General features: G+C 31.9%; 8 protein-coding genes across 11 annotated transcripts; 4 read left to right on the top strand and 4 right to left on the bottom strand.

Annotated features, from left to right (window-relative positions):
- Nucleotides 1–189: 189 nt before the first annotated feature.
- On the bottom strand, nt 190–1,530 carry mtTFB1 (mitochondrial transcription factor B1). Its single transcript, XM_047059827.2, has 2 exons — nt 1,091–1,530; nt 190–1,019 (listed from the first exon to the last, which is right to left on the bottom strand). The coding sequence occupies exons 1-2, from the start codon at nt 1,460–1,462 to the stop codon at nt 243–245; spliced, it is 1,149 nt and encodes a 382-aa protein (XP_046915783.1). The 5' UTR covers nt 1,463–1,530; the 3' UTR covers nt 190–242.
- A 112-nt stretch (nt 1,531–1,642) lies between these two features.
- On the top strand, nt 1,643–3,451 carry LOC124496311 (replication protein A 70 kDa DNA-binding subunit-like). The gene is made up of 3 exons (XM_075733190.1): nt 1,643–2,024; nt 2,115–2,243; nt 2,532–3,451. The coding sequence occupies exons 1-3, from the start codon at nt 1,643–1,645 to the stop codon at nt 3,449–3,451; spliced, it is 1,431 nt and encodes a 476-aa protein (XP_075589305.1).
- LOC124496319 (transmembrane emp24 domain-containing protein 7) lies at nt 3,431–4,724 on the bottom strand. The gene is made up of 2 exons (XM_047059832.2): nt 3,992–4,724; nt 3,431–3,915 (listed from the first exon to the last, which is right to left on the bottom strand). Exons 1-2 carry the CDS (start codon nt 4,418–4,420, stop codon nt 3,685–3,687), a joined length of 660 nt encoding a protein of 219 aa, XP_046915788.2. The 5' UTR covers nt 4,421–4,724; the 3' UTR covers nt 3,431–3,684.
- Nucleotides 4,725–4,813: 89 nt separating this feature from the next.
- Nucleotides 4,814–9,346, top strand: LOC124496309 (COPII coat complex component secretory 24CD). 2 transcript variants are annotated; one of them, XM_047059821.2, is made up of 8 exons: nt 4,814–5,054; nt 5,115–7,515; nt 7,590–7,750; nt 7,825–7,963; nt 8,021–8,331; nt 8,383–8,592; nt 8,664–8,848; nt 8,917–9,346. In XM_047059821.2, the coding sequence occupies exons 2-8, from the start codon at nt 5,133–5,135 to the stop codon at nt 8,987–8,989; spliced, it is 3,462 nt and encodes a 1,153-aa protein (XP_046915777.2). In that variant the 5' UTR covers nt 4,814–5,054; nt 5,115–5,132; the 3' UTR covers nt 8,990–9,346. The 2 variants fall into 2 exon arrangements, with proteins under 2 accessions (XP_046915777.2, XP_075589298.1); XM_075733183.1 differs by having other exon boundaries at nt 4,885–5,054; nt 5,124–7,515.
- Sap-r (prosaposin) lies at nt 9,049–11,512 on the bottom strand. Its single transcript, XM_047059825.2, is given in 9 exon segments — nt 9,049–9,274; nt 9,435–9,545; nt 9,611–9,691; nt 9,748–9,981; nt 9,983–10,669; nt 10,740–10,961; nt 11,029–11,076; nt 11,151–11,302; nt 11,371–11,512. Coding segments are annotated over 9 exon segments (1,647 nt in total). The 5' UTR covers nt 11,423–11,512; the 3' UTR covers nt 9,049–9,214.
- A 1,071-nt stretch (nt 11,513–12,583) lies between these two features.
- LOC124496318 (max-like protein X) lies at nt 12,584–13,445 on the top strand. Its single transcript, XM_047059831.2, has one exon. It carries the CDS (start codon nt 12,584–12,586, stop codon nt 13,298–13,300), a length of 717 nt encoding a protein of 238 aa, XP_046915787.2. The 3' UTR covers nt 13,301–13,445.
- Nucleotides 13,446–13,665: 220 nt separating this feature from the next.
- On the top strand, nt 13,666–16,158 carry LOC124496312 (pyruvate kinase PKM-like). Of its 2 annotated transcripts, none has more exons than XM_075733186.1 (4): nt 13,666–13,827; nt 14,134–14,401; nt 14,472–14,606; nt 14,666–16,158. In XM_075733186.1, the coding sequence occupies exons 2-4, from the start codon at nt 14,183–14,185 to the stop codon at nt 15,848–15,850; spliced, it is 1,539 nt and encodes a 512-aa protein (XP_075589301.1). In that variant the 5' UTR covers nt 13,666–13,827; nt 14,134–14,182; the 3' UTR covers nt 15,851–16,158. The 2 variants fall into 2 exon arrangements, with proteins under 2 accessions (XP_075589301.1, XP_046915780.2); XM_047059824.2 differs by lacking the exon at nt 13,666–13,827 and adding an exon at nt 13,920–14,060.
- A 200-nt stretch (nt 16,159–16,358) lies between these two features.
- Nucleotides 16,359–20,544, bottom strand: LOC124495751 (uncharacterized). Of its 2 annotated transcripts, XM_075733184.1 has the most exons (4): nt 19,450–20,064; nt 19,010–19,387; nt 18,559–18,945; nt 16,359–18,468 (listed from the first exon to the last, which is right to left on the bottom strand). In XM_075733184.1, the coding sequence occupies exons 1-4, from the start codon at nt 19,497–19,499 to the stop codon at nt 16,383–16,385; spliced, it is 2,901 nt and encodes a 966-aa protein (XP_075589299.1). In that variant the 5' UTR covers nt 19,500–20,064; the 3' UTR covers nt 16,359–16,382. The 2 variants fall into 2 exon arrangements, with proteins under 2 accessions (XP_075589299.1, XP_046915137.2); XM_047059181.2 differs by having other exon boundaries at nt 16,359–18,945; nt 19,450–20,544.
- Between the last annotated feature and the right edge of the window lie 255 nt (nt 20,545–20,799).

The following is a 20,799-nucleotide window of genomic DNA, read 5'->3' as shown; positions in this document are numbered from 1 at the left end:
GATTCTATAGAATCTAGAATCTATATAGATGATGAATGTGTGCATATTCAGAGAGGACACGTTATATTTTTTTTTTGTCATTCAAATTTATTTAATTTGTTTTTTTTTCATCAATTTAATTGATTGTGACATTACACGAAACACATACACACACACACAAAAAAAACACTAGCATAAAAAAAATTTAGACAAATTTCATTTTATCAAAATTTAATAAAAAAAAAAATATTCAAATTCAAATTTTAATCTTCATTTATCCATGTATCAGCTTGTTGTTGTTGTTGCTGTTGTTGTTGTTGATCTGAGAATTGAGAAATTGCAAGTTTTTTTCTTGTTTGATAATTAAATTCAAACAATCCTCTATTTTCTGTACAGAATTCATGATATACATGACATAATGAACCAATTTCATCAATCGATAACATTGTTGGCCTTAGATCACGTTCGATGCCAGATTTTATGAACAATTCTTCATTCAGGTCATGCATATCTTTTGGAAATAATGTTCGTAAACATTTATGTATCTGTTTATTACGATAAATGAACAAATGTCTGACGAATTTTTCCACCACATTGAATGGTAAATTGATTTTCGGTTCAATCAATGGTATAAATTTCACTACAGCAGCATCTACTTTTGGTGTTGGAACAAAACTTTTGCCTTTTATAGTGAAACGTATTTTTACATGACATAAATGTTGACACATTATAGAAAGACGACTACGTTGATAATCCATCACTTGTGCAACCATTCGTTCGGCAACTTCACGTTGAAATGTTAATGTAAGTGGTATACGACCCATTTCATAGAAACCAGAATGATTGGACATCATTCTTAACCATTTGATTATTAATGGTGTTGATACATTGAAAGGTAAATTGCCGATTATTCGTATGTCTGGTGATTCTTCATGCCATTCTTTTTTCAAATGGTCTGGAAATAGATTGTCGAACGTATAGTCCATCACATCGCCCACAATGATTTTCATCTGATCAGGGTATGCAGCGCTGGCCAACATCTTTTTTTGTTTCAGTAAAAAAAAAATTTAGAAAAATAAATTTACTATTCTGGATGGTTTTAATAAATTACCTCGAGCATTGGTAAAAAACGGCGATCTTTTTCCAATACAAACAATTGTTGTGGTCCACGTTCCAAGATTTGTCGTGTAATACTACCGGGTCCAGGACCAATCTCAAGAACATGATCTCCATTACGAATTCCAGCTGAGTTGACTATTTTTTCATTTGTATTTTTATTCAAAAGAAAATTCTGCGATAAACTTCGACGTGCTCGAACACGATAAATTCTGACTAGATCTCGAACTGTTGGCAGTGGAGGTAAACGTGATGGTATCAACGATATCTTTCCGGGCGATGATGAAGGCACTTGAGTTGGTGTTTTGACCAACGATTGATGCAGGACATTCTTGATGCCATTCGTAATTATCCTCTCTTTAGACATGAAATAAAATGATTTTTTATAAATCAATAACAAATATTAATCCACCACATGGGAAATGTTCTGGGAAATGATTTGCAAAATATTCAAGAAAAGTTTCCAGAACTTTATTTATAAAAAATATTTGATTTCTGTGTTGTTTCCGCATTTTTGATTTCGAATTTCAATCCTTGATTATCGACAATGTCCGACAACAAAATAGACTTAAGTTGGGATATTCTTAGCATTATCCTTCAAAATCGTGATGAATCTTTGCAACCAATATTGCAAATATTATGTGGTCGACAAATGGCAAACAGTCAGAAAATTCGTCTAGCTTTATACGATGGTCATACCATTTGGAAACATTGTATTGTCATCAATGATGATGAATTCTGCAATGAATTGCTCACACCATTCACTGTTATACGTATCAATAAATATCGGTTAGTAGCAAAAGACGACGATGTTCTTGTATTGTTGATCGAAGATTTATCTATCATCAAAAATGGCGACATTGTTAATCAGAAATTAACCAAAGATTTGGAAGAATCAATGGAAATCGAAAAAACTTTTGATTTGAATAGTCTTTCTTCTTCATCTAAAGTGTTTGCGTCATCGACAAAATCAGAATCGAACAGTATTGCTGTAGTGAAACCCAACATGGCCACTCAAGAACCATCGAATGTATCAATCGATCCCCAAATGATTTGTCCAATCAATGTAATCACACCGTTCTATCGTACTTGGACAATATGTGCTTGGGTGATGAGTAAATCGTCGTTTCGTTCATACTCCACTGATCGTGGGCAAGGACGATTTTTTCATTTCGATGTTTATGACAAATGCAGTGAAATACGCATTAAATGTTTCAATGAAGAATGTGATCGTTTTTTCAATCTTATTGAAACTAATAGATGCTATTTCATTGGAAAAGGATCAGTTCGATTCATATCGAATAAAAATTTAAATACGATTCGTAATGACTACGAAATTTGGCTTGATAAATCCAGTTTCATTCATCCATGTCCACTAGAAATTGGTCAATGTCAACCAAAAATTCGTTATAAATTTGTTAAAATTACAACTATAGCTAGTCTAGATAGACATTCTGTGATCGATGTTATTGGCGTCATACATTCAGTGAACAAAACAACAACAACGTTTTTACAACAAAATCAAAAAGTTGTAATCAAACGAGATCTGGTCATAGTTGATGATACGAAAACGAAAACCATTCTTACATTGAGTCATGAAGAAGCGGAAAATTTTCATGGAAAACCTGGCCAAATAATCGTTGTCAAAGGTGCTGTCGTTATTGAATGTCAAGGCAAAAAACTTGTTGCATTTGGCCCATCAATGATTGAACCTGAACTGCCTGAAACGGAATTGTTAAAAAAATGGTATCAAGCTTTAAGCGAACAAGATCATCAACAATTTTCATCACTTTGTCGATTGCCGGATCAAAAAACTGATGAAACAATTCAATTTACTTTTATCGGTAATTTTGTTCAGAAAATTGAACCAGAAAGTCTCCAATACTCAAATGTTCGTTGTAAAATTATCCGTATAAATCGTGCTGAAAATCATTTCTACAAATCATGTCCGTGTTGTTCAAAAAAATTATCCGATGATAGTGAACAATACTATTGTATTCATTGTGATTTCAAATTCAATAAATTTAATTGGCGTATGATGCTAAACATTGAAATTGCTGACTGGTCCGGTTCCATTTGGTTGGTTGCTTTCTATGATCTATGTGAAATACTATTACAAAAATCCATTGAAGAATTGGTTAAATTATATCAAGACAATATACGTTGCTATCGGAAATTATTGATACAAAAATTATTGTATCATACGTTTAATTTTCGAATTAAATCTCGAAGAGAATTATATGAAGGAGAATATCGTATACGACATATTTTAGAATCGGTTTTACCCGACGACGACGACAAATCCATTCATGAAACCTACATAAAATCGATTAAATTTCTCAACGAAAATGTTTAAAATTTTAATGACGATAATCTCTCACATGTATGTGTTTATTTAAATGTGTATATATTAATCCCCTGTGTCAGGTGTGTAAAACGGGGTTTTAAAAAAATATTGTATATTTACAATTACAATAAATGTGTGTGTTTGTGTGTTTATATGTTTAAAGATGTGATGGAAACATTAAATTTTGATCATGTATAAAAAAAATCTATATAGGCCATTAATAAATTTGAACGGAAGTGAAATTATGTTGCCGATATCGCTGAACGTCGTTCGGTGAAAAAATTCTTCAAAATCATTACCTGTCCAACACCGATAATCAGTACGACACATGTTTCAAACAATGACCATGTCATTACACGTGTATTCAATTCTTCGGCACGTTTACGACCTTTAGCTTCATTAAGACGATAATGTTTTTGATGATCCATAATGTTATTCAGATTTTCATGAATATTTGCAGCTGATTGTTCCATCTGTTTAACAAACAACAAATATACGTTTGTTTATTTTATTTTTTTGTTGAATAAAGGTTTAGATACGAGTACTTACCTTTGTCATAACAGATACGTGTTGTGTACCGGGTAACGGTGTTTCATCACCAACTTGAAAATCAAAATAAATCAATTTATGACTAAATGTTGAAAATTCATTGCTGAAACAGATTGTATAGGTTCCCGTTTGTGCCGGTGTCCATTTATATGTATCGAATTGTTTTTTATGACCTTCATATAAAACTTCACCACGTGGACCGGTTAATTTCATATCAACATCATATTTACCACCGGTGACCACTTGAAATTCTACAGTAGATTCTATACCTTGACGAATATCTTCATGAAAACATTGTTTAGCATTATCAGGCAATTCGAATGTTAATTCAACAGCCAAACTAAGCCGACAAAGTATGGATAACACAATTATATGACAGCAATAGACTATCATATGTGAAACATGACCAAATTGATGACTTATCTTCATTTTTGTTTTTCGTATAAAAAAAATTGTTTTATGATTCGGTGATCGAATCAATATATTTTTTTTTTGAATGAAAACAAAAAATGATAAACAAATAATAATTGAACACTTAACGATTATAAATGACAATTAATCGAATGTAACAACAACAGTGAAAATATACGTGGCACATTCAATTAACACACATTCATTGGTTCAATAGTTTCGGTTTGCTTCAATTCATCATCATTCAATATATTCAGCTGATGATGATGATGACAAAAAGTTATACGTCAAGTTTTTTGCCACGCGAACGACTTCAATGAATGAATCCAAAAAAAAAAAAAAATTTTTTTTTTAGATTTCCAAAAAAATTTTTCATTCAATATAACACGTCATATTTACTGGAATATTTCCGTGATACGGAGAGAGAGAGAGAAAGAGAAACGAGAAGCTAAAAAAAAAGTTATATTCGATTCGATTATTATTATTATTACAGACAAACTTGTTCAACACATACACACACCAGGCATTTTTATATTTTATATTTGCATGTTTTTCCACGTCGGCATTTTGCAGTGTTTTGTTGTTTTTTTTTTGTTTTGTTTTATATCAATCAATAAAAAACAACAAAGAAATAAATTATTTTATTATCAATGTAAAATATTCTTGAATGAAATTTTATATCAAATTAATTTGTGAATTTTTATCAAAAAAGAAAATATAGAATTAAAATATGGATCCACAAGTTCGACAGACAAATCCACCAATGATGATGAATTATCCTCAACCAACTCAATGGACCCAACAACAACAACAACAACCGATGTCTCCCAATCAACAATATTATCATCAACAACAATATCAGCAACAGCAATTTGTCGATAATTCATGTTCAGGGCCGCCACCACCACCACCACCATCACTACCCCCTCAATCTAATACAATGGTTGCTAAATCACAATCAGGTGATCATACTGGATCGCTTACCAATCAAATGACAAATCTATCATTGAATAATGGTCAACCATTGCAACAAAATGATACATTGAAATCCAGTTTGCAGAATGGCCAGAATGTTTCATCGTCATCATCATTACCGTCATATACAAATCAATATCCAACGCAAAATAGCGGTGCTACATATGCAGATTCTCAAATGCCACCACCACCACCACCCACAATGGCTCCAAATTCACTCAATTATATTAATCAACCATCAAAACAACAGGAATTTCAGCATCAGCCACCACCACCACAATCTGCTGTTGCTGCTGCTGTTCCAGGAAATTGGAATCCGAATCCGATCAAAACAACCATTCAACAACAACAACAACAACAACCGGTTGTTCCTTCTTTACAGCCACCTACATCAGCTGCAACTGGTTATCATTCTAATAACGCTTATGATGGCCAGCCACAACAACAACAGAATGGAAGTCTACCACTTCAACCGAATTATCCCCAACCATCGCAGAATATGTACCAACAACCAAATTCATATCAGCCGCCACAACAACCACCAATGGGTGGTGGTCATCAACAATCAATGGCTTCTATGAATCATCAATATGGTTCTCCGTATGGTATGCCAACGAATCGATACGGCAGTACCCCAACCAGTCCTACTGGTTATGGATCGATGAATCCATCACAAAGTCCATTCAATCAGCAGCCTCAACAAGCTCAAAATAAACTTGATCCGGATGCTATGCCTAGTGTTGTACAAGTGATACTTGAAGATAAAACGAAATATGAAACAAACAGTCCAGTACTGTTTACGACAGCAATTCCGGCCAGTGTTCCACCATTGGTCACAACCGTAATGGAAAATGGTAATCAAATCATACAAGATGGTGGCTGTGCCAGTCCATTATTCATACGACCAACCATCTATCAGGTGCCTATATCGGAAGATATTATAAAAACTACAGACATTCCATTCGGTATGTTGATCAAACCATTTGATGAACAAGAAGTCGATAGGAAAATCTATGTGCCTATCAGTCCAAGTGAAATTGTACGCTGTAATCGTTGTAAAGCATATATGAATCCATATAATCGTTTTATCGATGGTGGTCGCCGTTTTCAATGTTCACTTTGTCATCATGTAACCGAAGTTCCGCAAACTTATTTCGCCAATCTTGATCACACTGGACAACGATTAGATCGACAACAACGACCAGAATTATGTCTTGGATCTTATGAATTTCTTGCTACAGAAGAATATTGCCACAATGGTGTACAGAATAATCGTCGTCCACATTTGATTTTTGCTTGTGAATTGACTGAAACATCGAAACCAATATTGAATATATTGGCTGCAAATTTAGTCAATATTATCAAAAATTTTCCTCGTGATTCAGGCAATCCAGAATCATTGCCACCAATGTTTGGTTTTCTAACGTACAATTCAAAAATACAAATCTATGATATTGTGAATAATGGTCATGCTCATGTTATTTGTGACCTAACGACACCATTTGCTCCACTCAACACTTTTTTGGTTGATCCATTGATTCATATGGATAAAATTGAAAAATTTTTCGAACAATTACCACAATTATATGCTAATGAAGAGATGGATATGCAAACGATTCTTGGACCAGTGATTGAAGCGGCCTTGATGAGCACACAAGTTGATGTGAACAATTGGATTAATAAAAATATTGTCAGCAAAGTAGTAAACACTGGTAATCAACAATCCTCCTCCAATGATTCGATACCGGTAGGAAAAATTTATTTATTCCACAGTACATTACCAACATATGGTAGTGATTCGGATACACCTGGTCGTTTGAAACAAAAATGGACAAATAGTGTTGATGAATTACGTAAACTATTAGGCAGTGATAAAGAGAAAACAATTCTTAGCCCATTGACGAATAAATACTATATTGAACTTGGCCAAAAATGTGTCGCCGATTATGCAACAGGCGTTGAATTATTTCTATTTCCTCCATTGAATGGATTCTTAGATGTTGCTATATTGGGTGAATTAACACGATTAAGTGGAACTGGATCAATTTTTAAATTTTACAACGATTTTTCTGATGCATTTTTGATCGATTTGAAATATTCGCTTTCATCATCATTCGCATTTGAATGTGTTTTAAAAAGTTTGTATCTTTTATTTTATTGTCAATCATCAGTTTGTATAATGTTCTTTTTTTTCTCTCCAATCATTTAATAGTTCGAACATCAACCGGTATTCGACCGAATGATTATTATGGTTATTTTTATTCACGCTCACCAAGTGATGTTGAGTGTGCAGCTATCAATACTACAACAAATATATCAGTGGAATTTAAATATGATGATAAATTGACCGAAGATGAACATGTTGTTATTCAGGTTTGTTTGTTTTGGTTTTTTTTTGTTTGTTTCTTTCTTTCTCAATTTTTTTATTTTTTTTTCTGAAATTCTAGTCCGCAATATTGTATACATCATTATCTGGACAACGTCGTGTTCGAATTCATAATATTGCTTTAGCATCTTGTACACAGATTGGTGATCTTTATCGTAATGCTTGTTGTGATTCAATCGTAAATATTTTGGCTCGAATTGGTTTGTATCATTCTAATATAATTTGGATTTTGTTTAACCATCATTATCTTTTTACAGCTGTAAATCAACTACGAAATGGAGATAAAACAATACAACAGACCAAAGAGGCCATTGTCAGTCGTGTTATAAACATATTGACAGCATATCGTAAACATTGTGCACAACCTGGTACATCGCTTGGTCAATTAATATTACCAGAAGCATTGAAAATATTACCCATGTACATATGTGGTCTATTAAAATGTGATGCTATTGATGGTGGCCCGGAAATAAGTCCAGATGATAAAGCATATGCACAACTCAAATTATTGGGTTCATTCATATCATCCAGTCAAGTGTTTTTATATCCAAAACTTTATAGAATAGAGGTATGGTTTTTGCATTTGTTGCATCATTTAATGATGATTTTTTTTCTTTAGTATGAAAGTGAATCCGAAACTGATACGTTGAAATATTCACAAATTCGTTGTTCCGCATATAAACTCACATCAGCTGCCTTAGCATATGTTCTTGAAAATGGTTTCTATGTAATGCTTTACATAACATCAAATGGTTGCAATAATGTTAAATTTTTGAACGGTCTTTTTGGTCCAAATGTTGATTCGGCTACAAAAATCAAAATGGAATTGGTAAATTGATTCATCATTGTGAAAGACGAACATTTTTTTTTCATTTGGACAAATTTCCTTTTTTTTTCTAGCCATTACCAAATCTTTTGACAAATGAATCACAATTTATGCATCGATTATTCAAAAAAATGGAAACCGAACGAAAATGTTCATACAAAATATTCATCATACGTCAAGGCATTGATAAAACTGAAACGGTTTTTCGTAGTTTTCTTTATGAAGATCAAAAAATTGTAACCAGACAAGCCGCTGACAGGTAAGGAGATTTTAAGATTTTTTTCTATAATAATTTTTTTTCTCTTTCTCTATTTTTTTTAAAAACAGTAAACTCGAAGGCCTTAGCTATGTTGATCTTTTATGTCATCTACATAAAGAAATTCGTGTACAATTGAACTGAAACCAATACACATACACACACACACACACACTTGAAATAATAATGGCAAAACAAATGAATCAGCAAACAAAAGAATGAATATTTTTATTTTCTAAATTAAAAATATTGTATGAATTATTATCAATTTTTAATTGTTATCAATTGATATATTGGAAATTCTGTTGTTGTTGCTGTTGTTGATGTTGATGATGTTGTGGTTGTGGCCATTGTACACATCTCTATTATTTAATTATTATTATTATTATCATTCGAATTCCAAACCTTTTGGTGGCAATATTTAAAAGCCTAATTATATTCAATTAAAAAAAATTCATATATTTGATGATGATTTTATAAACAGATGTGTGTGTGTGTGTGTGTGAAAAAAATGAATAAATAAGTGGGAAAAAAAATTTTTATCATGAGTTTTTCAATGAAATATTAAACACAAACAAACGAAACTTACATTACATGAATTGGCATGTGTAACACTGTGACACCAATATGATGGACCATATGTACATTTGTGGCCACCAAGTTTATGAATTTTACCCGGTATCAAACAAATGTCGACAGACTATTTTGAATAAAAATAATAAGTAAAAAGCCAATATTTTGATGATGATATTATGAATAAATTACCTCGCAAATTTTTTCCGCATTATCATAACGATCCAACATGTCCAAAAAATATGGTGAAAAAGTTTTTATCAAAAGTGCACACTATAATTATATAAAATGAATGAAATTGAATGATCTTTGGAGATGTTTCAACTTACATCTACTTGATGTGATTTTGGTAAACGTGAACAACCTCTTTCAACGATACGATCAATTTCAATATCATTATATGATCCATTTGCCAAATCTTTAACAATCTCTTGACAAATTTGACATCGATCATGTGATTGTGGTGTAATCACATGAATTTTGGCTCTTTTGCATAGTTTCAATTCTTTGAAACACAACATATCAGGATTGAAAACGTCCTGTGCAATTGTTTGCATTAATAATTGGACCATATTGATCGATGAATGCCTGACAATTGGCCGTATTAATTATGAACGACATTTTATCGCAAAGATGATTTTTGATAAAATTTTCAATTTGTTCTTCTGTTTGATAATCATAGATTGAATTCTGAATAAAATGTGCAATCAATTCACATTCGGTACATAAAGCATTGCCATTCAATTGATGTTGTCGATCAATGAGTGTTCCTTTGAGATAATCATTCAAACTTTGATTACCACAAAGACCGGCCAATAAACATGCAGTATCGGAATCAATATCTTGTGACAAAATCTGTATCAATTGTTTAACATAATTACTGACAACTTTTTGACAATTATCAATATCTTTTCGTGGGAATAGCTGACAAACTTCGGTCAATACATTGATAATCTGTTCATCGGTTGCATTGTCTTGTAATTGTCGTTGAATGATTTTGACAAGTTTTTTGCAAATCATACAAGTGGGCGTTTCACGACCTGTTGCTTCTTTTGGATATACCAACGACATGTTCACGGGCATTATATTGATCATTTCAGAAGCGGATGGTAGTCGGATGGAATTTTCCTTTTTCAATGGCCCCGTCTGTTTTGGACAAACACGTAATGATTTGCAAAGATTTTCTGGAACGAAACTTTCTTTCATATATTGGAATAACATGTCAATATATTCATCGACCATGCCAAGACACTGTACGGTTGTGGTATTACGTAAAATGAGAATGATGATCATTTTTAATTGTCAAATATGTCACACATACCTCTTGTTCAAAACTTTTAAGATAATGACAAGCATCTTCGAAATGAGTTTTTAATTCCAGTTCCGTTGGTGAACCAGTCATCAATTCTTTGATTTTCGAATTGACATAGATACAAAATTTGCAATCAACATCATCATTGACAAGAAAATCATCAAATTCTCGAACACCATCATCGTTGGAATCCTGACAAGCTTTGATATCGTAACAAATTTTATCCTTATCCTAAACAACAACAACAAAAAGTAAAAATCGAATGAATTGGTTTTCATTCGTTCATCAGTAAACTTACCCATCGTTGATTCAGAAATCCAATCAATGCATGTACAGTTTTGTTGCACTTAACATTACAAAAAAAAACAACAAAAATTAATGAGTCATTGATATATAGATTTATTAATGGTCAATACATACAAAACTTTGTTTTGGCAATTCACTATAATCTGAACATAATTTACTCATTGAATCATAGAGTTCATCATTCATATTATGAGTTATATTCCAAATGAAATTTGACCATTTTTGACATGCATCACAAGCTTCATTATCACGTAATGCATTGGTTTCTATTGAGCAAATTAGGAAAAAAAAATTTAAATTTTTTAATTTTTAATATATTCAAAATGATGCTTACGATTTAAACCAATGTAAAGGATGGCAACAATTGCTAATGTTAAAATTCGCATTCTGTTTGTGAATCAATTATTGTTCAATCAATCAATCAATCTCAATATTTAAATGACGACTTTTTGAATTATGAATATCAACCATTTAACACAAACACAAACATTCGAATGAATACTTTTTTTTCGATTTTTTTTATTTATTGCTTTAAACTCAGTGTGAAGAAAAAAAATCAAATCTCAAATCAAATCTATCAAGACAATATATCGAACGATATATTTGTCGATAATACCACTGCCTTGTTTTTGTTTAAAAGTTTGATGCGCATATATTTCAATCAATCATCATGTTATCATCGATTCAAACCAAATGACACAATCTTTGTATATTTGTAAATTCTAAAACGATTATAATCACTATATATATCGCTATTTACTTATTTATTTTTCTGGTCTCTCAAACAATCCTATTATTTGCTGTGGTTAAAAAAAACAAAACACCAAGGTCTTGTTTAATTTAGCCACAAAAAAAATTAAGATTGGTAAACAAACATATAAATCGACAAAATAAAAACTTCGGATGTTGATACATGATCATTATCGGGGTTTTTGTACGCCCGATCATAAGACACATTCGAATAGAAAAAAAATATCATAATAATCAACACATTGGCAATAATCGACAACAGGGCATTGCATTTTTTTTTTTACACTGATAATTTATCCTATATCAGCTGAGGCTTTGTTCTCAAATGCTCGGATTTCATTTTGAATATATAAATTCGAAATTCGAATATTCATCGATGAAATATAAATTTTTTTTTTTTTTTTAGCTGTTGATGGTTTATGATGATGATGATGATTAATGCAATTCATGTAGTTGTTTAATTTTTGTTTGTAGCTGCTCACCCATTGATTGGTTGGTGATGATGATGATGATGATATGTTTGCTCCAAGCTCCATAAAATCCCTTATCTTCTTTGTTGGTGTGGAATGTGTGTGTGTATATATAGTATCTACTCGGGATGTTGTCGTTGTCATCATAGTCATCATCATCATCATCATCATCGTCGTCGTCGTTGTTGTTGATGTTAGTGACAAAAAAAAATCAAAAATTGAAAAAAAACATTCGATATATCAATCATTAGTTCATCAAAATTTGGTGAAACAAAAAAAATGCATTCACATATTCAATTTGAATGGCTCATATTATAGAATCCAACAATGTATGAAATGTCACAAATCACAAACAACAATAATAATAATCATCATAATAATGATCTAACATCTATGGACACAAGCGATGATGATGATAGTGATCAAAAATCCAACAATAACAATAGCTATAAAGAACGTCGACGTGAAGCACATACACAAGCGGAACAAAAACGTCGTGATGCAATAAAAAAAGGTTATGAAGATCTACAATTATTGGTACCATCGTGTACACAACAGGATGCTGTCTCTTCATACAAATTGAGTAAAGCGGCAATTCTACAACGAAGTGTCGAATATATTCAAACATTACAACAACAGAAACATAAACGTGAAAAAGAACTTCAAACATTGCGAAAAGAAGTTCTTGGATTGGAGATAATGCGAAATAATTATGAACAAATGGTTCATCAACAGCAGCAGCAGCAACAACAACAACAACAAAGGCGACAACAACAAACTTCACAACAATCATCACAGATTTCATCAGATTTAATGAATTATAATAATAATGAACATCAAATGATATCGGATGAAATGAAATTTGAAATATTCAAAACATTATGTGATGGACTTTTCTTATCATTCGATGATTCAGTAAATGCTGGTAGCTTTAATCAATTATCTGCATGTACATTCCGTTGGTTAGAGGATCAATGTCAACCTAGGAATCTACGACAAATAATGGTACAGATATTGGAACAGCTTAAAACACAAATTGCATGATGTGATTGCATTTAATTTTCTAATAATAATAATTTTGATTTATATTAATTCTGAATTCTGAATTTTCATGATTCTCTCTATGTTTTTTTTGTGATAAAGAATTTTGTTTTGTTCTCATTTCTAAATAAATTTGTTATTTCTATTGTCATTTCCGTGTTTACTTCCTTCTGTTCACGAACATTCTTCTGGAACGAATTTGTTCAGTAGAATACTGTCTGTATGTTTCGCCGATACAGAATAAATGCGCATTCTACACTTATTCCGGCCAGAATTTATGTAATGAAAATTTTTTTTTGTTCACGCAGAATCCCCATTGAATGAGCCAAAATTGAATGAAACGACCTTCATGATTCTGTGTTTGTTGCATTTCATTTCAATACATGTAAGCATCATTCTGTATAACATCAGATTCCATTGTTGTTATTTGGCAAAGTGACATTCATTTAAAGTGACAGAATTTCTTTTTTTCATCATCATTATTTTAGGAAAGTCAAAAAAATCACATTAATTCATAAGCTAAGCTTCCTGTAAGTATATATATTGTAATGGACAGGAAAAAAAATAATTCGAATAATACAAAATTCGAACATTATTGGAATTTTTTTTTTGTTCGATTTTCCACCGCACGCTCCAATTCGCTTCTCATGTTTGGCTATAAAATTTGCCAATCTGTTCGATTGATTTTTGTTTATCAATTTAAATTTCAAAATCGACAAATATTTTCTCAAATTAATTTTCCCATAATGACTTCCCAGATAAAGTGAATTTTTTTTTTGTTTAATTTTGATCTGATTCAATAATAATTCCTTTTTCTTTCAATTTAAATGTCACAGGAAACCATCATTTAAGCAACGATCATATAAACAAACCAACAACCAGAATATGTTGCCCATAATGGATTATCAAACACGTGCTATCCAAGCCGATTGTCGATTGGATAATCTTTGTGCTTTGGATATTGATTCGAAACCGATGAATTTTCGTCAAAGTGGTATTGTATGCACAATTGGACCGGCCACAAGAGATGTATCGAAATTGGTTGAATTAATCAAATGCGGTATGACAATTGCACGAATGAATTTTTCACATGGAACACATGAGGTATTTTTCGTGAAATTTTTTTGTTATTTTTTTTGAATTCCGTTTCTATTTTTTCTCTCTCCCAAAAAAGTATCATCTTGGTACCATTCAAAATGTAAGAGAAGCAGCAAAAATTGTTGGCCAAGAGATGAATATAGCAAACTTTCCAATTGCTATTGCATTAGATACAAAAGGTCCGGAAATTCGAACTGGTCTTCTTGAAGGAGTAAGTGTGGATATATCAATTTTGTTCATCATTTTTTTCTTTAAAAATATCATTTTCAGGGTCCTACAGCTGAAATCGAATTGGTGAAAGGAAAGACAATCAAATTGACAACCAATGATGAATTCAAGGAAAAATGTTCACTTGAAAATTTATATTTGGATTATAAAAACATTGTAAAAGTGGTATCCAAAGGTAGCCATGTATTCGTCGATGATGGTCTCATATCATTAAGTGTACAAGAAGTTGGTTCCGATTATTTACAATGTGAAATTGAAAATGGTGGTATGTTAGGCTCGAAAAAAGGTGTCAATCTTCCTGGTGCATTGGTCGATTTGCCTGCCGTTTCCGAGAAGGATAAACAAGATCTAGTGTTTGGCTGTCAGAATCAAGTTGACATGATATTCGCTTCATTCATACGTAATGGTAATGGTGTCAAAGAAATTCGACAAATCTTGAAGGATAATAATTGTGAATACATTAAAATCATCTCAAAAGTGGAGAATCATGAAGGTGTTAAGAAAATTGACGATATCATACGTGAAAGTGATGGTATTATGGTAGCTCGTGGCGATATGGGTATTGAAATTCCAGCACAGAAAGTATTTTTGGCCCAGAAAATGATGATCGCTAAATGTAATATTGCCGGAAAACCTGTCATTTGTGCAACACAAATGTTAGAAAGTATGACTAAAAAACCACGACCAACACGTGCTGAAGTATCGGATGTAGCAAATGCTGTATTGGATGGAGCCGATTGTGTTATGCTTTCCGGTGAGACAGCTAAAGGTGATTATCCATTCAATACGGTTGCAACAATGGCAGCCATCGCTGTTGAAGCCGAAACAGCTATACATTCGAAGCAATTATTTGTTGAACTTTGTGGAAAAACTCCTGTACCAACGGATGTAGCTACATCATTGGCTATTTCCGCTGTAGATGCATCGCTTAAATCAAATATTGTTGCCATTATAGTGGTTACCAGTACTGGACGTTTAGCTCATCTTATATCGAAATATCGTCCACGTTGTCCAATTATTGCCATTATTGGTGATGAACGTATAGCTCGACAAGCACATTTATATCGTGGTATTATACCATATATTCAAAATGAACAGAATCCCGATGATTGTAGTAAAGATGTACAAGCCGGTATACAATTAGGCAAACAAATGGGTATATTACGATCGAATGATTCAATCATAATTGTCAATGGATCAACAATGCGAATCTCACAAGTTGATTAATAATTACTCTTGCTCTCTATACCACCACCTACCACCAAAACATCATCATCTGAATAGTTTAAATTTTTTCTTTTTTTCTGTGTTTTGCTTCATTTAGTGTTTTGTTTTGTGAACCAAATTTTAAATTCCGCGCCATCTAGAAACGAATAATAAAAAAAACTTGTATTTTGAACAAACAATGTCAAAAAAAAAATTGTTTTAATCAAATGAAGAATCAATCAAGACAAAAAAAATTTTCAAAAAAAAGCAAAAACTTAAAAAAATAAATTATCAAATCATTGACAATAAAATTATCTGTCACATTTAAATATATATAGAATAGATCCCGGAAAAAGCACTATAGAGAAACGACGTTTATGATGAAAAACAAAAACCACCAATTTTTGAAAATTTTCCGATTTTGTTTTCTCTCTCAGTGTATGTGTGTGTTGGTGTGTAAGCATGTTGTAATTTTAACAAAGAAAAAAAAAGCAATGTTTATATATTATTTTCATTTTCAAATCTTATGTTTTGTTTTTTGTTTTGTATTTGACTAGAATCGAGACATATTTTTTCCATTATTATTCTGACCGGAATATGTTTGATGATTATTTGGACTATTTTTATTCAACACCGGTATCATTGATGATATTCGTCTTGATGGTATCGGTATACCAGATGATGATGATGATGACGTTACAGCTGTTGATGAATGTTGTCGATTTATGATCATTGGCCGTTTGAGTATAATTTTCGATGATGAATTTTTCATTGTCTGTACATTGGCAGCTGATGTGGTTTTTCTATTACCATGTGAATTTGAATGTTTTTTCGAACTGGAACTTTTATTATGATGATGATGATTATTATTTTTGCCTGATGAATTTGGATAATTTTGTTGGTCATCTTTTATTTGGGCTTGTTTTTGTTGTTGTTGTTGAGAATTCATTGTTTGTCTTAGATTATCATTTCGTTGTAAATGTGATTTCGTCTTGAAATTATCGTTTCTTCGATTTCCATCCGAGGCATTCGTTTCATTATTATTATTATTATTGCCAGTGATTGTAGCTGTATCGGCCGATGAGGAATGTGTGGATGAATATTCATCCAATTTCGAAAGAAATGTTAACAATTTCTTAAAGCTTGTTGATGATGAAAGTAATTCCCAATTAAGATTTGGTGGTGGTTTTTGTTGTAAATGTGGTGATGATGATGATTGTTGTGATGATGAAGTGGCCATTGTCGATGGTGAATGGCAACCCGAATGACAACAACATGTATTATAACAGTTGATTGGATGACGGCCACTATGATGTTGTGTATGGTGAACAGCATTTGATGATGACGGTGGTAACTGATGTGGCATATGATAATAGGCTCCAGAAAAACCTGGAATCATTGAAGGTGGTGGTGGTGCATTGAATGCCATCGCTTGACAATTAGGCATTGTTTGACTTCTGGTCATAAATGAATTAATAATATCATATTCATTACTATTCGTCGTTGGATATGGTTGCTGTTCGTTTGTTGTTCGATTCGGATTATAATTTGGATTATTGAAATACATATTCTGATGATTATTATAATGATTATATTGATGTTCCTGTAATGAATATCGTTTATTACGATTCATCATAGAATTTTGACGCATAGAATGTGGTCGCATACGGATACCATTCTGAAATAATCGATGATTATTTGGCATCATCATCTTTTTGATTGGAATATTTTTAGCTGACTGTCGTTCATAACATTGACTTTGATTTTCTTCCGTTTCGGATGATGAATTTTGATTCAATTTCAGTAGATTATTTTGTTCGATAAATTCACGAAAATCATCTGGTAATAATAAATTCAATGAATCCCAATCTTTTATATGACTTAGATCTTGATTCAATAATGTTTCATAATCAGTATAGGATTTTGGTCGACATTTACGTCGTGCTGACATATTTGTATGTGTTCGCATTTTTACATTGCTACTGATTTCGGGTACTGTTGATGTTTTGATTGGTTCATGTTTGACAGGTGATAAATAAACAGGATGATTTTCTGGATGAAAAATTTCCTGTAGAAAACTTAGATCGGGTAATGAATAATTGGGATAATAAACAAGTACCGGTGCCTCTTTTATCACGTCCGATCCATCAACATCATCAACATCATCATCATCAAATGATGCCTGTACTTCTTTATCTTGAAATAGATCAGGAAATTGTGTAGCCATTGATCGGGTTTTTTTTCCACTACTATTCGTTTCCGTTTCACTTATATTAAGAAACGGATTAGTAGCAGCGGTAACAATTCTTTGTCTATGATCATGATTATGTCGTTGTCGAAGTTTATTATAAACATCACCATTTGTAGCTGCCGATGAAGAAGTTGTTGTCGTTGTCGATGCAAATGATGTTGTATTCGATGATGTTGATCCAATATATCGAATGTTGCTATTATTATTATTCATCATAGATGTTTGTTGTTGTTGTTGTTGTTGTTTACCATTGTTACTACTTAAATTTAATGATCGTAATTTTTTACTGAGATCAATAACATGTAATGGTAATTCATTCGAATCGATTGTATTTAAACTAGTATTGGCCATATTATCTAAGCAACCATTTGCTATCAAATTTCCATTTCCACCATTATTATAATCATTATTATTCAATCTGAATGAATTATTATCAAATTTACTAGGCACATCAATATTGCTCGTTATGTTGTTGTTGTTGTTATTGTTAATGTTTTTCGTATCAAACATTAGACTTGATGACATGGAATTTTCATTGGAATTTATCAATTGTTTATTCTGTATGAACATTTTGACCAATGTACCTGGTGATTGAAGATTCAATGATGAATCATTCATTATCATTGGTAATGGTGATTGTTGAAACGGATTAGTCGATATATTTGATCCATGCATTTGTGAATCAATCATGGCAATTTTATATTTAGTTTTGTCATTTTTTTCGGCACATTTTTGAATCAATTCTGAATTGATTTCATCATTATCAATACTTATATCTAGACTATCTATTGATAGGGCCGTATCATTCGATGGTATTGGTGGTTGTAATAGATGATTCGTAAACGAACTAATTGAATCAACGATTCTAAATGTAAAATGTTATCAATGTTAAAATTTATGATGATTAAATTTTCAAATTAATTTCTTACCTGAGGGTATCATCGTTCGATACATTCATCATTGATTGATGATGATGATGATTGAAAGGAATTTTACGAATATCTTCACTTTTAAATGTTTCAATATCAATCTGAGCTAGATGTATATCATAATTATTAGTATTATTATTGATCAAAAATTTTGATGACGATGATGATGATGAAGCAGATGAAGCGGATTCATTTGGTCGATTTATTTTATGATGATGACGATTTCGATGGATAGAATCATCATCAATATTATTATCTGGTATTTCATTAGCAGCAGCTGAACCGGATGATGTTAATGTGAATGAAATTTGTGAATGTTGATTATTACTAATGCTGTCAACATTCAAAGAAGTATTTCGACAAATGTTGTTGTTATCACTAGAAAAAAATGAATTATGAATTTTTTAAATTTTACATTAGAATAGAAAATTATCTCTTACCAATTAGATAGATGATAGATATCCATACCGGGACACCAATGTAATTCCATCTGATGATAGAGCTTGTTGACTAGTATTGGTTGTCGATGATGGTCGTGGTGGTGGTGGTGGTGGTGGCTTCTGATGTAGAATATTCAAATCCATTTCAGTCGATTGATCAATCAATAAAATCTTATGAGAATGATGATTTGATTCTATGCCATCATTATCATCATCACCATCATCAGCAACATTAGTAGTAGTAGTAGTAGCAGCAATGCAGCTGTCCATTTTTTTCCAATAAAATGATCATTTATCCATCGATTATATATTCTTCACATTATCGATTGAAAATTATTTGTTGTTGTTTTTGAATCACCTGTTTTGTTGTTGTTGTTGTTAGTTTTTTTTCACAATAACAATGACTGTTTATCAAAGTGTATGGTTATTTTGAACCAAAACAAAAATCAAAAATTTTGAGATTCAAATTGTTTCACTTTCAATATCATTACCATTTGAAAATTGGAATTGATGATCATCAAGAATTTTGTTTTTTTTCTCAAGAATGAAAGAATGCAAAAACAACAACAACAACAAAACAACAAAACTATGTTGAAAGCATAGTTTCTATTCACTAAAAAAAAAAAAAATCTCAATCAATCAGCAACTCGAGCTCAACTCTCTTTTGATGGCTGCAGCCACAGCAGCAGCAGCAGCAGAAAGCAATTTTTTATATATGAATCCTGGCAATTTAATATCCTACATTTTTTTTTTTTTTTAATGCAATGTTGTATCATGCCATCACATCGTATAACATTGTTGCTGCAACAAATATTTCTCGTTTGGTATAAAAAAAATGATCCATCCATTAGAGGTATATATAGACGATAGTGGCATGTCTAATAACATATATATAATAATATAAATGTTCCAATTGGAACACAAGCAAACACAATAATAAAAACGGGCGGCGGTTTTTTTTTCTTATTCATCACAAAACAACAGCAATATATTGTGATTGTATATGACGTTTCGTGTGTGTGAGTGTGAGTGTGTGGGCAGCATGCCACCACCACCACCCAATCAATCCCTTTTGGTTGAAGCTTCCGACGCCCTGGATTTTTCAAATCCACATGAATAACGCTTACTCATCATCATCATCATGATGGTTTATAAAATCCTTGTTAGTCTAGGACTATGATCTTATTTAAAATTGAGAGAATGGAATAGAATAAATGATGTTTAATAAAAGATGATGATCCCCTCCCACACCGGAAATGGATAATCATTCGGCGCATGAATACCAAATTGCAAATTGTATGTGAATGGTAGCCGGTATTTTTTTATACTTACCGGATATACGAATCTTTT

This window comes from Dermatophagoides farinae, chromosome 8 (genome assembly GCF_024713945.1).
Source record: "Dermatophagoides farinae isolate YC_2012a chromosome 8, ASM2471394v1, whole genome shotgun sequence".
Lineage (NCBI taxonomy): Eukaryota > Metazoa > Arthropoda > Arachnida > Sarcoptiformes > Pyroglyphidae > Dermatophagoides > Dermatophagoides farinae.
Note: the sequence above shows the minus strand (reverse complement) of the source record. Positions and strands in the feature narration are given on the sequence as shown.